Source organism: Polypterus senegalus, chromosome 9, assembly GCF_016835505.1.
Source record: "Polypterus senegalus isolate Bchr_013 chromosome 9, ASM1683550v1, whole genome shotgun sequence".
Classification (NCBI taxonomy): domain Eukaryota; kingdom Metazoa; phylum Chordata; class Cladistia; order Polypteriformes; family Polypteridae; genus Polypterus; species Polypterus senegalus.
This window is the reverse complement of record NC_053162.1, coordinates 127,604,052-127,627,412: the sequence shown is the minus strand read 5'-3', so window position 1 is coordinate 127,627,412 and position 23,361 is coordinate 127,604,052. Positions and strand designations below refer to the sequence as shown.

Here is a 23,361-nt window from a genome sequence, read left to right as displayed (position 1 = left end):
TTTTGAATAAGAAATAAATGGAAGTTAACTGAAAACAATTTTAAATTTGATCTAAATTCATAATTGTGTGTCTAATGATTAGTTTTAAATGGTAGATACACTAATTGTTTGTTAAAATTACTCAGATTAATTTCTTAAAAAGAGGCATGATTGTTAACAATTACTGTATGGTACAGAAAAAAAACAGGCAAAAAAAATACACTTAAATATCATCCAGAAAGCTAGACTGCATATTATTTTCATGCTTACATAAAGTGCTGCAAATGCATGTGAGCTGCAGTTTTACCAGCAAGCGACAATTTTGATGTTTAAAATATATTTAATACGAGTACTTTGTTAAGCTGATTTAACTTGTATGTTTAATACTTCAGGCGAGACTTTTATTACACCATAACAGATGACCTTTGACAAATGCACATTTTCTTTGTGTAGTGCAAGCCAGATGAGGTTGTTTTCTTAGATATGAAAACATGAGTGCCACCATGCCTAGTAACATTTTGAAACAAAGATCTGAAAAAGATGAAAATGAAACATTTACTACTTGAAAAGTGCTTGAAGGAACTCACAACAGAAATACGAAAATCAAAAAAAAAAAAAACAAAACATTTTAACATAATAATGAGCACATTACAGCTGTTTCCCAATGGGACGTAGCACCATAATTCTGTTATAGACAGGTATGCATTTAACACGGTTAAGGGTATTTGAATCATTTTCCTTCTACCCTTTATTTTATCCATAATTCTTCATCTGAGATCATAAAAAGATCTAATTAGTATGACCACATTATTTCTGTTAATAAGACTCTTTGTTAGCCTCTAGTTAGATTGTGTCACCAAGTCATAGAATGAAACAACCAAGGGAGCATGTTGTAGGCCTCAAAGGGGAGTTTGAGAAGGACACCTCCAAGAGTCCATTCCTGATCCCAGAAGTGATCTATGAGCTTACCAAGACATTGTTTCCTGGCCAGGGAATAAAGGCCTCTTCTGGCCATAAGCTATGGCTATGGTATGACTAGTGGGAGGAAAAAAGGCCACATACCTGAAAGAAGGTGGAATGGGAGAGCAGAAACAGTCTAGTAAAGATTTTGTTTTTGAGGAATTGTAGACCAGTAACCCTACTAGACAGACAGTTTTGGATCTTGTTTAGGAAGCCCCAGACAAAAGGTTTGTGAACCCCAAGGTTGATGACTTTTTCTTCTTTCGGCTGCTCCTATTAGTGGTTGCCACAGTGGATCATCTTTTTCCATATCTTCCTGTCCTCTAGATCTTGCTCTGTCACACCCATCACCTGCATGTCCTCTCTCACCAAATGAACTTCTCTTAGGCCTTCTTCTTTTTCTCTTCCCTGGCAGCTCTATCCTTAGCATCCTTCTCCCAGTATACTCAGCATCTCTCCTCTGCACATGTACAAACCAATGCAATCTTGCATCTCTGACTTTGTCTCCCAACCTGAGTTGACACTCTAATGTACTCATTTCTAATCCTGTCCGTCTTCGTCACACCCAATGTAAGTCTTAGCATCTTTAACACTGCCACCTCCAGCTCTGTCTCCTGCGTTTTGGTCAGTGCCACCGTCTCCAACCCATGTAACATAGCTAGTTTAACTACTGTTCTGTAGATCTTCCCTTTCACTCTTACTGATAACCGTCTGTCATAAATTACCCTAGGCTGATGACTTCAACAAAAGATAATCAGGAGTTAGCAATGACATGATATTGGAAATGTGGCTTGAAGAATCTTGGACCTATAAAAATGGCTCAAATATTTTGATTTCACTATTCACAAGAAACCCTGTTGATGTGATGCATGCCTTGTAAAAATGAGTCCTCTGAAGATCTATGATCAAGGATTATTGTTTTGCATAAAGCCAGAAAGAGTTATAAAGTAATTTCAGAGAGTTTAGATATTTGTTAGCCAAATGATGTCCAGATATGAAAAATAATATAAATTAAGGCTGAAGTGGAAACATTCATACGTTGTTCTGTGGAAGATAATAAATCTAATGGAACTATATATATTATTTGGTCGTCAAAAAGTTGCAGACCATTGTGTTCACTGATTCTGATTTCGATAAATGGGTTTATGTATTTAAGATATAGGTATTAATAATGCATTATTTTTTTTTCTTTAACATAGGCTTAATTGAACCTTAATAGTTAGTTTCATTGTTAATTTAATGGTACAGTATACGTTGATAATAGTATTATATTTCTCTTGCATTGCGACGCTCTTTTCTAAGTAAGTGTAGATTTGACTATTTCTGGCAGTCATAGTGGTAGTGGGTTTCACAGTATTTGACACTGTTATCTGACGTTTTGGTGTTTCAGTTCAACAGCTGGGCATTGGTATTTTGCCCAATTGATATGCTACACCTAAGGGGGCCTTTGAGGAGCCAGTTGGTCTAAGATGTCAAATGCTAAAATCTGCCAACATACTTCTGAGTAGTCTAAATACACATATCTCTGGGAACTCCACAAGTTGGCTAGGACAGGTCATGAGAAGACACATATTGTAAAGAGTAAGACATTTTCAAAGCCAGACAATGAAGCCTATGATAACTCTGCTTTTCCTTCCTTTTAAACATTTTTAGGCAATACTCTCATACAAAATATTAAATGTTCTGTTTGGAATATTATTTTCCCATTTGGATATTCCTTATTATTTTCCCCCTAAATAATATATTTAAAAACATGGAGCACATGCAGAAAATGAAAACTCTAACATTGCTATGGGGATTAGCATCTTACTTAGACTTCTGTAGATTATAAACCAGTTCAGTTGATAACTATGAGTGAACCTTATGTTTTTAGCTTTAGATACTGTCCACCTTAATAAAAGGATAATGTTCATCTGTTCATCCGTCCAGTTGCTATGTCTATGTCATTCCAACAGATGGCACATCACAAACATTAACACTGCTTTTACAAAGCCCATTTCAAATGGCATAAAATAGGGGCATATGCATTGTATTCGTCATTTCAGTAGATGGCCTATCACAAATATCTGTAGTAATAAAATGCATTACTATACATGTTTGTGATGTGTCATCTGATGAAATGACAAATGTAATGCATTTTATTGCTACTGTACATGTATTAAAAAAAGAATTGCAATAGATGGTGCACTGCAAACATTAAAGCTGAAGTCTACATCAATTACATAGATTTCAACCCTTCTTAGACAAGTAACACAGCTAGCACTTTAATATTTCTCTAAACTACTTTTTAAAAACAAGGACCTGGGTTCTTCTAAGTATTCAAGATTAGGTGCTGAGTTAGCAACATAATAAAAATACTTGGGCTAAATTGATCATTGATGATTGGTGTTTTACTCTGGATGACTCCAGGTGTCAATAAGAGGAGGGTGGTCTACTGAAGTGCCTAAGACTTACAATGGTATAGTATAAGTAAATGTTCAGTAGACTTTTCAGTTAAGGGAATAGGCAAAACTTGCGTACAAGACAAACTAATACTTGAAAACACCTGCCATATGTGGGATCCAATCCAAAGAAAATTTTGGAAAGCCAAAGATTAAACTGGAGTGCGTGATATAGTATATACTTTTACAAGATATTAGTCAATGTTAAGCGAATATGGAAATGGAGCACTGCATTCTTTGGAGGTTGACTTTCTACTTCACTGCGACTGCAAACGTAAGTTGCTCTACAAAGTGTTGTTTTAAAAAGTCTATGGGAAATATGTTGTGTAGGCTTGGATATTTTTCAATAGTAAATACAGGGGTAAGATTAGAAGCAAAAAATGTATTACAACTAAGAGTATCTTTATTAGGAAATTAAGAAAATATTTCTATTTCTCAAAAAGAGCTATATCGATGCATGAACATATTTTTAATATAGAGTATCTTTATCCTCATGTCCATGCTACAAGTTAAAAATTAGTCAGTTAAAAAAAACTGAGAATACAACATTTTAATTGTAAAAACATAATTAACAGTAAAGCCATATCATGAAAATTCTACCTATATGGCTATCCAGTTCTTGATGGGTTTTGTCCTTTACTATAGATTATTCAAGGAGGTGCAGATTGTTACATGTGACTAACAAAAGAATACCATTGGCAGAACATTAATTAATCAGTATTACAGCTGAAAGTGTGGTAACAAAAAATCCTTCCTCCATCTTAGACTTCTGGAATAGTGATTGCCACAGATGGCACCATTTCTTATTCCAAATAAATCAGGATATGTTCAAAATAAATTGGCTTATCACGAAATCTTCTAATATTAACTCATAAGATCATCTCCTGGAGGCAGCTAGAATAGTAGTGATGTATTTTTTAATAATATTATAGAAGCAAGTTTAGAAGTGGATTTTAGCAGAATCACATTTATTGGACAAGTATGCATGGATACAAGGAATCTGATTCTGTTCTTCTGATGACTCTCCAAGTACGGTTACATAACAGACATACACATAATTGATAAGTACACACGTGATAAATACAAGACATACATTGTAAACATGCACACAAAGTGCTAGCCAAATTTTATAGTAATGTGGGACTAATTACCTACATATAACATAACAAAGAGTGGAGCATTGGAAGAGAATCTCCAAAATGGAATCAGTGACAATTTTCTTAATATGGTATGTTAAAGTGTCAATGGGAAGAGAATCATTGAAGATTTACTACTAATCAGGATACAATTCAGTGGGCAGAGGTGATCGAACAAAATGTAAACCAGGACAAAATTTTAAGTAAGGGGACATGTAAGGAAGATTGTGGCAGGTTTAGAACATTAGAACATGCTAGACAAGAACAGGCCATTCAGCCCAACAAAGCTTGCCAGTCCTATTCACTTATTTCTTCCAAAAAAACATCAAGTTGAGTTTTGAAAGTCCCTAACGTCTTACTGTCTACCACACTACTTGGTAACTTATTCCAAGTGTCTATCGTTCTTTGTGTAAATGAAAAACTTCCTAATGTTTGTGAGAAATTTACCCTTAACAAGTTTCCAACTGTATCCCCTTGTTCTTGATGAACTCATTTTAAAATAACGGTCTCGATCCACTGTACTAATTCCCTTCATAATTTTAAACACTTCAATCATGTCACCTCTTAATCTTCTTTTGCTTAAACTGTATAGACTTAACATCGGCCAATTCTGAGGAGGTTCCTCGCACCATCACCCTCTGCTTCCTGTGTCAGAGCCAATTCTGCACCCATCTAAAAACATCACCCTGAACTCCCACTTCTTTTAATTTGATGCTCAACCTCTCATGAGACACCTTATCAAATGCTTTCTGAAAGTCCAGATAAATAATATCATAAGCTCCACTTTGATCATATCCTTCTGTTGCCTACTCATAGAATTCCAGCATGTTGGTAAAACATGACCTCCCTCTTCTGAACCCATGCTGACTGTTCAGAATAACTCCTGTCCTTGTCATGTGTTGCTCAATCTTATCCTTAATAATTCCTTCCATTAATTTTCCTGTGATGCATGTTAAGCTTATTGGCCTATAGTTGCTTGGATCTGCCCTATCACCCTTTTTATATAATGGGATGAGGTTTAAAAGCATTTTACATACAATAAAAGACAAGTACATCCCAAACTTTAGAAACAATAAAAATAATGGAGAACTCCTAGGTGGATAATAAAGAGCAAATAAAGAAGTGGCAAAAAAAAACTGGCTGTAAAATACATACAAAGCAAACTCCAGTGCTGACTGTAGGCTTAGGGAGGGCAATGCTTTTTATTTTTTTGTAATCATTTATTCTGTAATGAGCAATGTTTAAAAGAGAAAGTAGCAATACTAAAAGACGCTTCTTGAGAAATTTTGCAGAAACGTTGAATGGTGACCAAAAGTGATTCCTTTACTATCCATCCATCCATTTTCCAACCCGCTGTATCTGAAAACAGGGTCATGGGGGTCTGCTGGAGCCAATCCCAGGGCAGGAACCAATCCTGGGCAGGGTGCCAACCCACCACAGGACACACGCAAACACACCAAACACACACTAGGGCCAATTTAGAATCGCCAATCCACCTAACCGGCATGTCTTTGGACTGTGGGAGGAAATCGGAGCGCCCGGAGGAAACCCACGCAGACATGGGGAGAACATGCAAACTCCACGCAGGGAGGACCCAGGAAGCGAACCCGGGTCTCCTGACTGTGAGGCAGCAATGCTACCACTGCGCCACCGTGCCACCCATTCCTTTAATATTTTAGCAGTAAAAGAATTGTCAAGACAACCAAGAGATGTGAAGTACAATAGAAATAGTAAGGGCAAACAAAAATATATAAATGATCTTCATATGTAAAAATGATAACCTAGCTGTAGTCACAGATATTATTAAGGCCATACTCTCATATATTAGTCATGTCCTCTTTGTGCTGGCATCCACTTCATTGTTAATTGTCATTGTTGGGATTATACAATTAAACAGTGGAATTTTTGGCATGGAAATACTGGTAGGGCCATACCAGAATTTTCCTGTATGTGTGCAGGCTACTCCAATGCAAATATTAACTTACCAAAATAGGGAACAATGCAAGTTCTTGTAAGTTTCAAAACACAAAAAAAATCAATCAAACGGTGGAATGCAAATGCCATGTCCATAATCAGATCATTGTAAAACACTCTGACAAAACACAGCCATATTAATTTAAATGGTAAATAAAATGAGAGCCTCTCAAACACTCTCTGCTTAGGAAAATATGCTGGCTATGAATTTCCTAAATTGAAAGGGCAACATCTCAAGTTTAGCATCAGATAACTTTGAGGTTGAAAAGGGCAAGCCACAATAACACAGTAGGAATATATAAAACTACAAACACTGCATGAATCAAACTGCACATTACACTCCGATAACTGCACTGAACAGCCAGGTGTTTGATGGTCAGTGTGAGGCCTGTAAATGAGAGAGCCAGTGTGTGTGTTGGTGTGGGTGTGTAAGTGGCCTGGCATGAACTGGCAATCCATCCAGTTTTTGGTTTCTGCCTTGCATTTAACTCTTCTAAAATGGGCTTTCATCTTATTTTGCTTCATTTGAAAATAAGTGTGCAGCTTCTGAGGAAAATACAAGAAGATCTCCTTCCTAATTGTTAGGCTGCTCTATAGCTTTAACTTGTAGGAGTCTTCTCATTCTCATCCCTTTTTAGATAAGTTTATATTTGGTTCTTAAAGAAAGCAAAAACAGAAAAACAATAAAACATGAGTGTAAGAGGCAAATAGTAGACTTTTGTCAGGCTTTGCCTAAGCAGTCAGCATCACCAATTTTCTTCAGACAAACATTGCTGTAAGATGTTTCTGTGTCCTATAATGTTTCTTGACCTGCAAATATCACTCTTCATATACCTTACAATCATTATATTGGCATTGGGATTGGCATTGGCTTATGGTAAAATGTGCAGGAGCATTTCTACAGAAATCAATTAAATATCTGTTTTTTCTTTCATGCTTTATGTTAATGCGTGTGAAAGATGCTATAAAAAGTGTCTGATATGTTTTGCAAAAAGCAAGAAAAAATGCCAGTCTTTTGTTTGTGCTTCAGCACACTGGATACCACACATGGAAAACAATACAAAAAGCCACAGATCTTGCCTTATTTGTAGTAATACTTGTCATACCATTACAAATATAGCTCTGCAAAAAAGACATTAAAGAAACTTGTTTTTGTTTTGTAATTTATGGTGCCGTTTGTAGCGGTTATCTGTGGAAAAAATCTTCATGGAAGGTGTGGCCCTGCTTGTCGTCTTACATTGTCATTGTAATACATAAATTGCCACAATGTTCTCCACCGGTTGTTTAACCTCTAGTGCAAAGGTAGACACACATATATTGTGTGATATGTAGTTTCAAACTGATGATTTTTCCTTGCCATTTCAAATTTAGATATGCCCATGTTTTTTATACTTTGAAAATAGTTATTTAAAAAGAACAACTAATTGCACTAGGTCCTTTTAACTTTAATGTCAACATTTTATTTTTAATCTTACAACTTATGTTTCTTAGTGGTTACTTACATGATATAACCTGCTTACAATACAAATTTTAAAGCATTCTGCAAATTAGGAACATTTGTCATAGATTCAGTCATAAACTGTGTTTAACATATTAAACAGAAACTGGAAGCTAAGGTACATTTATTAAAATATAATGATGTGTATTTACTGTAGTGGCGACTATCTATTAATTTCTCAGCATTTAAGGTCATCCAAAGAAGAATTTTAGCTCACTACTATAATATTTCTGTTCCAAGCTGATTGTTTTCTAAAATATACAATAACTCAAAAATAACATATGGCTGTGGTGTTTTGTTTTTTTTACACATATTTCCTTTTGGTAAGTTCCACTGAGTCAAACCTGGGCTCATATGTCTGTTTCATTTCCACATAATAATACTGTGGATATTCAATTCGATTTTTTCCATCAGCACCAATGTATTATAATGTATTTATCTAAATGTAAGTACACCATGATGATATACTAGGGTGCTATGTATAATAGATATTAATTGATTAATTCCTTTAAACACTTACTTAAATATATAAAGGCTATACCCACCCATCAAAAGGAGATCCATCTACCCATCTCCAAATCTCACTGGAATCTCTTCTCAGTCCAATCCAGTAAAATCCATTTGCGTCATTCATGATATATTGCAGGTATTCCTAATGATAAAGTTAGTCAAACAAACTTTGTCAATTTTCATTTTGAATAGTTGTTTTAATCTATTCATGAGCAAAAGGGTTCACCAACCAAAAATGCTGCAAGTCAGGAAGCAACCCCATAATCTGTGTTTAGCATTTTAAAGTTTTAAAATTAACCTGCTTTTACTAGGTATCAATGTTAATCAAAAGTTGGTATGCAATTGTGGATTACCTTGAGCAACAAACAAAATAGGTATAATAGTACATTACAGAAATATAGTGCCACTAGGAAAGTAGCATATATGGGGATAGATAGATAGATAGATAGATAGATAGATAGATAGATAGATAGATAGATAGATAGATAGATAGATCTTTCTTTGTCCTCAGGGAGAAATTTTCCTTTTTACAGTAGCTCAATAAATAAACGAATAAATAAATATCATCATATTATATCAAACACCCTCCAAATACAAACCAGAACAACTAAGGAAAGATAACTAAAAGTAAAAAGTACTGACTTCAATAAAGATTAAGAGAGCAGTTCCAGTCCCAGTGAGGCATTATGCAGACGTATTCTTGTTGGTATAAAGGAGCTCCAGTAGCATTTCATGACACACTTCTGCTGAATAATTTGTTGTCTAAACGTCCTGAGTGTTAGTGTGTCAGAGAGAGGATGCGTTTTAATTTTCTACTTGAGATATAAACTGAACATTACTAATTACCTTTATGTTGATCTCTACAAATGTTTTCCTGTTATAGATATGTATGCAAATAATCTAAATGGGCCCCATTTTTGTGTAGAAATAAAACAGAAAAAAATTCATGCAAGGTTATTGTAGTAAAGGAAATGCATTCTTGTTATGGCTATGACATTTTTCATCGTATTTTGTTACTCATAATTATGGTACTGTATTTCTTTTGGTTTTGACACTTAGCTTAGAATATCTACAGTCTATCTGATTACTCCTAAAGGCTCTTTGTTGTTTTGTCCTTGCAATATATCCAGCTCTTATTCTCATTATTTTTTTATATATCATAGCCTCAATAGACACCATAATCTTCTGTTTGTGGGGAGCACAATAGTTTAACTAGATAATCAATTAAAAATATAAGGCAACTCAGAGTAATGTATTTTCTTGTTTCATTTCTTTATTTTAATGCATTTAAAACCACACTTATAATTCCCTTGCTGTTCAGGCAAATAGTCCAAAAGGTGCTCAGGCTAAAATGATTTCAAAATTTTGATCTCTTGTTCTCTTATTTGTGCAGTGGATGGAACTCCAGTTTTGGTATGGCACTAAAAAGGTTAGAGTTGGGGTTAGAAAGTTTCAAACTTCAATATTAAGCTTAGAAATGCTTTAAGTATATAACTATGCGTAATAATTGATCTCATCATTCTAATATTCATTTGGGATAAACATGCATTAATGACAATAAGGGAAATATAAGATGAGGCTGTCACTCCTAAGAGTCTGATAAAGCCAGCTTTACTTTAAATAAATTTAGACTTATGCAAAGTTTTTGGATTTCCTGTTTTTAAACTTTTATAATCAATTTAAGTAGTTTTCAGATATAAAAATTTTTTTTTATCTTACCAGTTCATTTTTCTCCTTAACTATAACGAGGTCTGCTTTATGTGAAATACAGATGTTTCTGCATTCCAACCATGTTTTATTTTCTTTAGAAATGAAGTAGCATTTTCTGAAATTCTGTAACCATCCAGTTGGGCAAAAGGAGCAGTTCATTTCTAGGAAGGAAATAAATGCAGTTACCCATGGAGCAATTCACTATTTAGGCTTCTTTATTCAGCAGTCTAAATAAAAAATAAAAAATTTAAACCTAATCCAGTACTAAAATAAAAAAATAACCAGGACCAGTAAAATCAGACCAAAAGCTTAAAAGAATTAACTTGTCTTAGCCTGAAGCCCAGTACTAAAACATACTAATGTATGAAACTATAAATGAGTAATATTTTTAAGTTCTACTAACTCTATTTAATGGACAAATAGTGGCATGTGTGCAATCAAACTTAGACATTTCAATTTAAGAGATGGAAAGAAGAAGAGCTACAAATGTCATAAGCACTGTTTTTTTGTATTGTTACAGTATGGGAAGACGGAGAAGTTAACAGTACATGCTTTTTTTTGAATGATTTCCCTTACTGTGAGTTATACCTTACCTCCAGTACTCCATTCTTTTCTACATGTTTTCTTTAGGTGGTCCTTCAAGATGTCATGTCCATCACATCCATTAATTTTACAATCCTGTTGGGCTTTATTCATATCACTCTTGCATTCTTGAAGTTGATAGTTTAAATCATGGATACAATCATCAGATGTACCATTTATGTTACATAAGCCCTGATAATTTGTTTTTGATTTGTTCATTGTGTCTGCTGTTTTCTGTATGACTAAAACAAAATTGAGTAATTTAATAAAAAAAAATAAAAAAGTTGTTCGGTAAATTACATATTGTATAGCATAAACAATGGATCACACCCCAGACAGCTGTACTTAGAAATGATTATGGTGATTTCCAGTGGTATCAATATCATAATATGACTTACTTTCATTTTCAATTGTTTACCTTACTTATTATTCTGTAGAAAAAATGTCTGCAGTTACTGATAATTTACAACATTATCCTCAAAATGTAATCCTGTCTTGTGTATATTGCTTACTAATGTCAAGGGAGAAACTTGTTCTACTATTGGGCCCATAACAGATCTAATGCAGCTTACTTTGTTCTAATTGAACTGAAGTTGAATATTGTTGCTTATAAATATAGGAATCAGGATCAAATCAAAAACAGCTATAACAAAGCATAAACAGGTATATAGTATTAAAAAATGAGAGACTAGATCAAAAGATGGCAGTGGTGTTCCCTTGCATAAGAAAGAATTCAAAAACAAGAATTCTTGTGTATATGTCAAAATATTTTTTGCAATATCATTTGTGATGTCAGTTTCCCACATGGAAATCCTAAAGGACACCGGCAAAGGTATCTGGTACACCCTCTGTTTAAAAGGGATTAGTGTAGAATGATGGCACTGTAAAAACATGCATAAAACACAGACGTTTACTTATAAGGTATTCATGGGTTAGGATGGACCCTCACCTTATTATTTTTAACTAGTTGTTGCTGTTATGGGTGACAAAGCATGCAGATGAAAAATGTGTAATGCTATTTATGTAATAGTCATATTAGAAAGAACCTCTTTTCAACTAATGCATGTATACCTAATGAGTGGCCATCTTGGGCAGGAGATTTATGTCGTCATTTTTGGCCTGACATCACATGGAAAACTTAGAGATACATTGTTTCACTGTTTCATATAATTCAGATTTTAAGATGTCTGGAGGTGCCCAGTACTCCTACCAACTGAATTTATTTTTGACCCTTTGATAGCATTATCATTTGTATTTTAGAACTTTCTGAAAAATGGTTCCTTAGTGACTATTCTGTAATGGGCTATGCCACCTAATACTGTACACGGGTGTCAAATTTAGATCTTGGAGGGCTGCAGTGGCTGCAGGTTTTCACTCCAGGCACTTTCTTAATTGGTAAACAATTGCTGCAAGTATTGGAACAGATGCCTTGGCCATTTGTTGAAAAAGGCTGTTATGACAGAATGAGTGCATTAAAGAGGTATACAGTTAAAATGTATATTTCATTAACAGATATGGATAAATAATCTTACCATATATTTGACCAAGCTAAGAATATATTTGACTATATACTTTTAAGATGAGTGACCATTAATAATGATAATGTTGAGCACTGGAAGTAATGGTAAAGACTGAAAAATGACACTGGAGATATGTGAAACTTAATTACCTGATTATATATACTTATATGTATTTTTATACTTATTACATATATTTTCATACTTATGTGTTTATTTTATATGAACACATTGATGAGAACTTTTGTTATATCAAGCCCTTGTTATATTTTTTTTGAAGGGGAACTAGTGGATTAAGCCACCAATATATTAAAGCCCTTAGAAACCCTACAGCTCTAGAGTTAATATCCTGAAATATTATCCGAGAGGACTGGGTGGAGGATTAACACTAAGGTGGTATGGTTGAAAAACACAGGAGACAAAGGAGGCAAGGTGCCAAAAGGTGCTGTCCATCAGCATAATGAATAATGGGCCTGGATAGGAATAACCAAATGTAAAGTGGGCTTGACTGACGGGAGATCAAACTATATTGGTGAAATGCTATGAAGTGTTGTCCATTAGGATAAGCAGTAGTGGTTAAGTATTTTTTGTATGTTAAGTTTTGTATTAAGATGTCTCCATGCCCAGGATTAGCAGCTACTGTATCTCTGCAGACTGAGCACAGCTTTACTATCTTTTAATAACGTCTGACTGGAAGCAGAAGGCTTTGTGCTCTGTGTGACTTCCTAGCTTGTGAAAATATTCTACAACACAGCAAAAATTGGCTTCTAATTTTAATATTGGCTAGCGCTAAATGGTGGCCCTTCAGCAAATGAATTTGAGTTAGCTGATCATCTGTTTACTCACTTTGCATGTCTGGCTAATGTTTGAGGAGAATAGAAACAAGTAAAAGTTCTGAATATTAAAAAGCATGTAACTAAAGTTAAGGCAAAACAAACAGATTCCATTAGTGGCAGTAATCGGATAGTGACTAAGAATGTGGTTGGAATGAAAATCTGTAGCCAATGTGACTCTCTAGAATCTTAGTATGACACTCCTTGAAATAATACATGGAAGGATCCTACTTCTTACAACAAAAGCAAACATAAAAGGAGAGTTCTTGATGATATAGTAGCCACTTCTAAGGAGATTTTATTTTTGTGATATGCCTTCTACTCCAATAAATCTCAGGCAAAAAACACAACTGTTGTACAATATACTGTATCTACCATTATGTGTTATGGTCTTATAGAACGTTTTAATCAAAACCGTAAAATGAATTATAAAATAATTAAGACAACAAATCACATGAAATCCCAATCACTAGTGACATTTGGTTTTGTAAGAAGCTTGAAGTCTCCACATGGTTTTACTCATTTTCAGTTTTCGCATAGGAAACAGCAGCAAAAATTCTTGGATAAGCAAACAGACTCCCATGCCAGTATATCTGAGTATGTTCTCTGTGATAAATGCCTTTTTAAAAAATAAAATTACTCCCTACTGAAAGATGATTTAGATGCTGTAGGATGAATGCAAGTATTGCTATGTTATCACATTACTGTCGTTTGTAAATTGAAGCCAGAGTTTTAAGTTATGCGAGTGGTCGACTTGTTCTGAATCCAACTTTTAGCAAAAATTGATTGATTTGTATGGAATGATTGCAATAAAATTAATAAAATTTAAAAAAAAAATTATGCTAGTGGTTTTCTTGCTCACATTACATGCTGGTATATCACAAAAATTACTATTTTAAATAAAAATAGAGAAAAAGAATAGTAGATTATGTGTTGTTACAGAACAATTAAAAAAAATGGAAGCCAAAATGAACTCCATATTAGTTTACTAACTCAACAAAAGCATCAGAGTAAAGTGTGGACCCAGTTTTTCGCAAATCAACATAAACAACTTAGTTCAGTGTCTATGACAAATAATAACACATAAACATTGACTAATTATAAAGTATCGATGAATAAAGGTACTACATTAATAAAAATGTCTTGGGCAAGTGGAAGAGTGAATAATGTGATCATTTTCCTCAACATTTCACATGTTTGTTTTTGTACATGATATGAAAAAATAAATTAGAGAAAAAATAATACCTAATATAAATAAGACAATGATGATTACCAGTAAGATGCACAAAACTGTAATCTGGAGTAAAGCGGATCTGGAAAAGGACCATGTTTTTTTTGTTGAAGCTAAAGGAAAAGAAAGACACATGTATTATTAAAATATATTGCAATGTAGATTCCTTTTCATCACTCAAAATTGACATAGAGAATGTTATTTATGATATCAAAGTATGCAATAATTAATTTTTACGCTTTATAATTCTGACTTGAGAGAGATAGTCAAATTTAATCAATAATGAATGAGATTTTTTTACAGTTCTTTAGCCAGCACATCATTCTTATTTACAGCCCTTTAGTAGTATGATATAATAGACAAGAAGCTAGACTGAAAACAACAATGTTGTTGGCTCAGTGACCATAACTGACTTGCCCTGTAACTCTGATCAGGTCACTTAACTGGCCAGTGTGCATTTCATTTGAATATTTAAACAGTTGCACAATATTTCAAAAGCACTCTGAGACGGTTTTCCTCAAGGAAGGGTGCTTCATAAGGTCTGATTGTTATTTTTTTCCTTAATCATTCCATGTAAATTGTGACTCAGCATAACTATAGGATAAATACGCATTTTTACACTGTGTATTTCGTATGTGAATAAATCAACAGTGTTAGTAACATAAGCTAAAGAATTACATAATTCCCATGGATACAAAGCTCATTAATACAGTGTACAAAATACTAAGAATATCTTCATTCTATGCAAGAGAATGTTGGACAGTCTCAAAGCAAAACAAAGGAAGACTCAAAATTGAAAACAGTGATGAAAAAAGTTGACGTTAGAAAACTGACATTTCCAGGAAATGTAACGAGGAAAGAAAAGGCTGAACATCTTGCAGTGACAGGAATAATTAATGGAAGGAGAAATACTTGCTGACACCATATGAAAATCATAGATTACATTAAGGGATAGACAGGTTAAGGTTCTGAGTAGCTTATTAGAACCTTTCAGAAAAGAGGCAAATGGAAGACCGTGATCGTCTTCACAATAAAACATGGCACATGATGATGATGATGATGATGATGATGATGGTAGCCAACATTCCAAGTTCCAACTAATACTCCAGTTAAAATATACAGTATATTGAACTTCTGTATAAATTTTTCTAATAGCTTTTTATAAGAATGAGTGGTTGAGGGCCAGAGCGTACCTCTACCTGTGACAGAAGCACACCATGAATGACACAATAGTCTACTGTATGGCCCACTCACACATTTAGAGGTGTCAAGTCATCTGACAGCATCTCTTTGGAGTGTTGAAGCAAACCAGCATACTTAAATCAGGGTGAATGACAGAAAATGAAAACTCCATACCCATGTAAACCAACCCATTATGAAGCAGTAAGTTTATTTGCACGATGTAATTTAGGAAAAGTTAAATGTTTTTATATTGTACACTTTAAATAAATACATTAGTTTTTTTGCTGTTAAATTATAAATCAAGCATTTTGGTCACTGGGTTTCAAATAGAAGCCTGGATTTTAGTTTTCCAATTGATTTTAACCTTGAGTGCCTTCCAAAACAATTGCTTGAAAATGTGTTTAAGTGTAAAAGACTTAAATAAACAGCTAAACTGAAGACAATTTTCCAAATGTAATGTTAATATTTTATTATCCTTATAGTATCTGCCTGTCCTTGCTTCAATTTTTGCTCAACATTTTGCATACTTTGACAAACCATCAATCAAATCATTACTAGGCACACATATATACATATTTGGACAATGCAGAGTCACCAAAATAACCTAATAAGCAAGTCTTTGGGATGTGGGAGGAATACCAAGCACCTGCAAAAAATCCCACAGAGACACAAAAAGCAGCTAGACGAAAGCCAAGACCCTGGAACTGTGAGCTAGCAATTCATAACCTGTATCCAACCATACCACCATGTTTACTTATTTATTTATTGAAAGCTGTTTTCAGAATTCATGAAATACAGACAGGGCTGGATTAACTTAATCAGGTTCCCCTAGGCTATGTCATCTCTATGTCCTCTACCCATCCAAAAATGGGGGTAAAAAATAAAAGTGATATCACAAATTAAACCAAAAAACAGAAATTGCTGAGCCCAAACCTAAACAAAACAAAACATATTCCACTTTTCAAACTACATACACAAGTCACACAAAAGGGGAAGAACATGACAGCTTCTCGTATTGGACAAACAAAAAACAATATAACTAGTTTAGAACTCGAATCACATTGGCTGGTTGCGTCAACTGTTCTCAGACTTTTTTTTTTTCTCCTGTGCCTAACATGAAGACATTTTCCCCATTACATGTTACTTCATAAATATTTGTAGCATCACAAATATACTTAAGTACCGGGGTCTCAAAATGTTATATTAATTAAATTATTATGAATGCTAACTAGGATTTTATCATATATAAAGACAATAAGTTTAAACAGTGTGTAACAGGAGGATTAACCAACTTGCAAAATAGTGCAAATAACATAAGTGACTTCCTCAAGTAAGTTTTAGAAAATATGAATCTCGTCAAGAAATTCTCCAGTGAGAACCCTAAACCTTGTTGTTACTATTATTTTGTTATTAAGTTGTTAAAATTCTTCTAATAATTATTTTTCTCATTATGTGATCATATGGTACCACAAAACTGCCATTGTATGAGTCTAACCTTTTTAATACCTGTTATTAATTTGAATTTTAAATACAAGTTTATAGTTGTGAATATAACTTGTTTGACTTTTGGTGTGAATTTCTGCATATTGCAAGGATAGTAAAGAGGCATTTCTATATTTCCTGTTTCTAATACAAAACCTCTAAAAGGTCTTAAAGCTCATCACTGTTTTTCAATTTAACTCATTGATTTCATTACTAAGCAAATTGCTCTAGACTTATTTCAACTTTTTTGTATATACTCTATATTAAGGGTTTAAACTTTATTTAAGATATAACTGTGCCTGTTTATCTTATGAAAAACAAGCTGCTTTTCTGGTAACGCTCCCTCTTAGATGATCACCCATCACTTTGGAGCTTAAGGAGGTTAATTCTGTTTTATGCTTATAATGGATATCTAAACATAAGTGTTAAGGATTATTATTATTTACAATTAACTCCATTGACCAATTGATATGGATGGTATGTCTCTTTCATTACATTTGTAAATACTGCTACACTGCTATAATATAAATCCATCCTTATATACCTATATACAATATATTTGACTGTGCCATGGAGATATCTATTTTTCAGTTAAAAAATGGTTCCAGGTTGAGTGACTAGTTTAAATCCATGTATTATAAAAGAGAAAACTGGCATTGATGAAGAGTGGTAATATATTTTTAGAATTTAATAAAGTGGTTAACTTTGTAGCATTGCACTGTTAGGACACTAACGTGATTTACATCTTTGTTACTTCCATGTTGAAAATGTATTTTCTATATATATTCACTTGGGCTTTCTCTTTAAAATTTTGTTTCTTTCCTTGGTCCAAAAACACACTGTGAAGATTATTTGTTGAATTTAAATTAGTCCAGTTTGGCTGAGTGTGTCCAACAGTAAACTGGGATCCATTCCAGGGTTGTCTCCTTTGCTTGTATTTGATGCTGCCAGGATTACCTGCAGCTTACCAGAAAAGTTAGTTTAGGACAAGAAAAATCTAACAGAAAATGTAATATTTCATGGTGTTTCAAATGGTATATGTTTTTAAAGCTTTTGTGTTTTTCTTAATTTTATATTTAACATGTGACATTTTATCTGTCCCATGGCAGGTGTGCTCCACACTGTTGAATTTACATTATTTTCAACATACATACTGTATGTGACTGGACAGTGTATAGAAACATGTATTTATGGGATGAATGGAGGAACTATGGAGCTCCAGATACATCTCAGGAATTTTGTACAGACATGCAGTTTTAGGTGTCTATTTAAACTGAAGTATTAACCTTACACCTTAATAAAAGGAGCGGTGCCTGGGGGGTTGTGTCTTTGTAACTGTGTGTCTCCGTCTGGTTGCTAAGTCTCTGTTATATGCTATTTGGTATGGGATTTGTAAAGAAATTGCAAATGTCTGTGATGTGCTGTCTTTCAGATAACCTGGGTATCCCTCCAGGCCAGGATCTAGACAATGGCACATTACAAACATTTGTAACATTTTATTGCTGCATGCATTACAAAACACATTCCAATAGATAATGCACTGCAAATGTTAAAACTGAATATGCTGAGGTCTACATTGATTACTTAGATTGAAACCCTTCTTAGACTGGTAGCTCATCTAGTCTTTAATAATTTGGTTTCTGATATTGACTTGTCAACTTTAATGAGCAACAATGCAAATAGTAGAATTTTCCACTGCACTGCAGCCTAAGACATTAATGTGGTGCTTTATGAAAGAAAAATTCATCATGTTTGATGAATGACATAAATAAGGCCTTGTTATTAGCTGTATTTTTTTAAGTGTGAATGAAAAATGATGTACTTACTCATTTAATATGGAAAAAGTTCAACATACACAAAGATGTAATAATCTAGGATTGGCACTGTTTGTGCTCCTATAATTTTGGTCTAACTAGAATTTATTAAAATTCTTTTGTTAGGCATAATCCAGTATTTCCAGAGGATGCCAAATCAAATAAACAAGAATTTTAATTCCCATTATTCACTTTCAGAACAATAAATCATTTGAAAAACATTAACGGATAGGTTTTAAACAATACGTTTTTAGCATATTCATCATAAATTACAAATTTGGAGTCTTTCAGGTTATTCAGATAAGATTAGACTGGATTAGATAAAATAATACTGTATATTAATTCCAGGGGGAAATTTAGATGCAGTAGAAGAATAAAAAAAATACAACATAAACATAAAAAGACATACTCACAGGACAAATAAAATAATCAATCAATAGAAGAGTAAATAGATAGTTAAATAAATACATATTGTGCATTTAATTTAGAATGTTGGGTGGAAGAAATGAATTGCCTGATAGTTGCAAGCACAAAACATCCCCAGAGGCATTTCTTAGTACATCATTTTGTAAAAAGTGTAGTAAATAATAATGGTATTATTAGAAAACTATGAAAAATGAAATCAATTTAAAAGTAGAATGGGGAATAAAATCTTATATTTCGGAGGTTTTGCAAACACATTTGATGTTATTTGTACCTTTCTATAGCAAAGAGTATCCCCGTGCACTTTACAAGTAGAGACGCATTTTCTATCTTTTTTAAATTCAAGTTAGCTTCAATTGCCATGTAGCAAATCCTCCACCTATAAAATTCCCTCTATAAATTTAAGTTAATTTTCATTGCATTTTATTTAACCTACTTTAAAGTAATTTTCTTACTTACATATATTACCTGTTATATTCTTCAATCCATTTTTCTATAACCATGCCAGGATTTGGGTTAACAAGATTATATCTTAAAACGTACAACCAGCTCTGTCATTGAATCCCTCTGGAAATACAATTCCGTTCCCAAGTGTCCTATATTCACTAAATCTTGGCGGCTTATAATTTATTAATTATCAATAATTATCTGCTCTCAATAAAATCCTTTTCAACATCAAAGAAGACAGACACTACCACACAAGTTAATAAAACAAAATATTTTGTTTTATATTTATAAATTTTGTTTTTATTGTGTTGGGGTAGAACTTTGCTTTGCTTCGATTTTTTTAATTTTATTTGACTCTATGGAATGTTATCCGTTTCTAATTAAAATCAATTTAAAAAAAAAAAGTATTACATGGACTTGCAATAATTGAAACAAATTTCACAGAAAAATACTCCAAAAAAAAAACAAAATATAAGAATTTGCAAAAATATTCACTAAGCTCTTTGAAGACTAACTTCAAATCCTGGTAGAGATTAAGTGGGGTTTGCTCATTCTCCACTTACCTAGGTGATGTTTTTTCGGGTACTACTTCTACATATCATGAAAGATGCACTTGCTAGCATTCAGCCTTCCAGGATTTGATTTGTATTCTGACCAAACACCTTCCTAGTTTGTGTTTGCATGAGCTGTTATGTCCCACTCTACAGAGTCCTTGAGTTTTTCTTCATTTTGCCCAAACCATACCTATTATGTAGCTGTTGACTCCAAATGAGCTTATTTCCTTATTGCGGAGTTTAGAATTGCAAGTTTGGCATTTCCAGGTTAGACACTAAGTCAATGAAACTGTAAAACAGCAGCATTAACTAATCTGCCACTCTTAACAAAATGAATTATAAATCACATATATCATCCAGTTATGCATTTTACACCATAGCACTTTTAGACTTAAATGAAGTTTCACTTTCCTAATTGTTGCAGACAAGACATTAGGAATATTCAATCCATAATCAAGGTAGATGATACTTATTTTAGGCTTTATACTTTACAGTTATCAGACCTAAGTTGGCAAAATAAATAGTATTTTTTAAAGCACAAAATATACACTTTGAAATAAATTTGAATGTACTGTATGAATCTCTAAGGGCAAGTTTAAAACCCTTTGAAAAGAGAAAACATAACATTCTCAACCCTATTCAGTCAAGTTCAAAATCACTGGGGGCTTAGCCTCTTGGCCGCACTGGAAACAATGCTGGAAAAGAAAAGGAAAAATAAAAAAACTAAATGTACCTGTCATTGAATATAACTTAAAAATGCTATTCTTTATCTAAATAAGAACAACATTAATTGAGGTATATTGGAATACATTTAAGTCAACATAATAAGGAAAAGCAGTCATACAGTGATTCATTTCATCTTGATTATACCTTAAGGGGAAAATGAACGGAATTAATATTTGCAGAACTTAGATCACATGCACTTGAGCAGTTAATTAAGCTCATGCCTCTTTTATATAATCGGATTGCTTTTGGGTTACATGGATCTCGGTACCAGGTACATTTGAGTTGTAGCTGAGGAATTACATTTTGGGTTCAAAAAATTAAATTTCACATAAAGTAGATGAGAACTTTCTTGATATTTCTCTTTAAAAAAAAAAAAAAAAACAAGGATGCAGTATATATTTTTATTTGGCTCTTGCAATTTAAAATGACCTGTTGTGAGTGAGTGTGCTGCACCTATCATTATTATTTTTTTTTTTTGTCCTGTGTCCCGTTTGCTCTAGTGGGCTATGGTTCTTGTATACTATTGATATTCAAATTCTAATTATATACTTTTACACAGTCAACTTCTAGATATTTTTTGTTTTCATTTAATTCTTCCATAGCATATATTTTCAGGCTATGCTTGCTATAATTAAATTTTAATGTGTCATTTGTATTTTCTAATAAAGCTGATTAATCCTTGTTTTCCTGGCAAGCTATGATATACAATAGTTAATGCTGTTATCTCATACCTTCTGGGTTCAAATCCTGCCCCAGTCTGCATGGAGTTATCTTAATTGGTGATTTTAAACTGACCCAATATAAGTGTAGCTTGCACTACATTGATATCTCTTCATCGTTTGGCTCCTGCCTTGTACCTTGTGCTCCCAAGACTAGGCTATATAGCCTCAGTAGCCTTTAACTATAATGTGTGAATAATTTAAAGTTTAGACCTGTTCATTATAGGCAAAGTCAGACAATCCAGAATGCATTCTGGTAGCCACCATATCTACATAAAACTCAGTGAATGTTTGAAACAACCAATGTCCCTGCATTTTTTCCTGCTCTGGAATTTCTTGGTTTTCCAGGTTTGCACTTGAATATATTGCAAAATTGAGTCCTAGATATACATTTATTTAAGAAGTAAAACAGTTCAAACTGTTGTGACTTTAAAAGCGTAAAATCCTCACTATCCAATTGGTTCCAATTATCTCTATCTTTTTGTTTGTGTTTAGGCTTTATAAAATGAGTGAATATCATTCATCATGCTCTCTCTTCCTCCTTTTCTAAATCTTTTCACCCTTTTTTCTTTAGAATGGCAGGAGAGGCCCTACATGGTGAAAGTAATGTGCATTTATGCCTCCTGGAATTGGGGGAATATCGTCATGCTTTCAATATGCTTTTTGGTCTAAATTGCTCCTTCTGTGACTCCTCTTTCTGGTACCCTGTACTTTTTCTTTTGCCTCTCTGAAATAATGTTCAGTCTTCCCAAGTTAGGCCCAGTTATTCCAGATGCTTTATAAATTTGGTATTACATATTGGTGCCTTTGGACCCATCTCCGGTATGGCATATCCACACTGCAACTTTCCAGAATGAAGCTCTCTAAATTCGGGGACACTCTGTAGGAATGTCTTGAATTTCACATTTTGTTTTTATGTTTTGCTAATAAAAAAAATGTTCACAAAAAATGAAAACATAAATTAATAAATAAAACAATTAGCGCCCCACCAGGTAGTTCAGTTAATAGTACTCCAGCTCAACCGATTTTAGGCTGTACTGACATTTGTTTTGAGTCATTCATTTGAAAAATAAACTATAAATCTAAATTTTCCATGACTTCAGCTCCAGAATTCATGGTAATGGAAAATATGGTCAAAAATTGCTAAGTTAATAAATAAAAAATTAATTATCAAAAAATAATACTGAAAATAAGGTTTTAAAAGTAAGGTAATCAGCCTTTTTTATTTAAAAGTTACAAACTGCAAATCTGTTTGTTTTCAACCCTTTCTACTAGCTGATAGTATAGTGAAACTACTACTGCTACTAATACCGCCCTTATTTTATATTTTAAATATGTACAGTACATACACTAATACATACCATTAATCTTTCCTGTTGAATTGCAGTCCATTTTCTTTTTTCCATCTCTTTGAAAATTTACTTCAGTATAGGTTATCTCTACAGACATCTTCTCTTCTTTGTCCTCCAAAGTTGTGTATGTCAGCAGCTAAGGAAAAAAAAAGGAGCGGTATGAGGAAATGAAGATGTCCTGTCACTCAAGTTCGGGCAGAAAAAACACATCAATGGTTTCTAAAAATATTGCTAAATCTATAAAGTAAAAGAGAAACAAATAAATATTTTGAGAACAAACAACTTTAGATT

At 33.4% G+C, this 23,361-nt stretch overlaps 1 protein-coding gene across 1 annotated transcript; it reads right to left on the bottom strand.

The window, feature by feature from the left end:
- Positions 1 to 383: 383 nt before the first annotated feature.
- Positions 384 to 23,152, bottom strand: LOC120534992 (killer cell lectin-like receptor subfamily B member 1B allele B). Its single transcript, XM_039762497.1, has 6 exons — positions 23,080 to 23,152; positions 14,386 to 14,484; positions 10,802 to 11,032; positions 10,218 to 10,369; positions 8,534 to 8,640; positions 384 to 510 (listed from the first exon to the last, which is right to left on the bottom strand). The coding sequence occupies exons 1-6, from the start codon at positions 23,108 to 23,110 to the stop codon at positions 384 to 386; spliced, it is 747 nt and encodes a 248-aa protein (XP_039618431.1). The 5' UTR covers positions 23,111 to 23,152.
- Between the last annotated feature and the right edge of the window lie 209 nt (positions 23,153 to 23,361).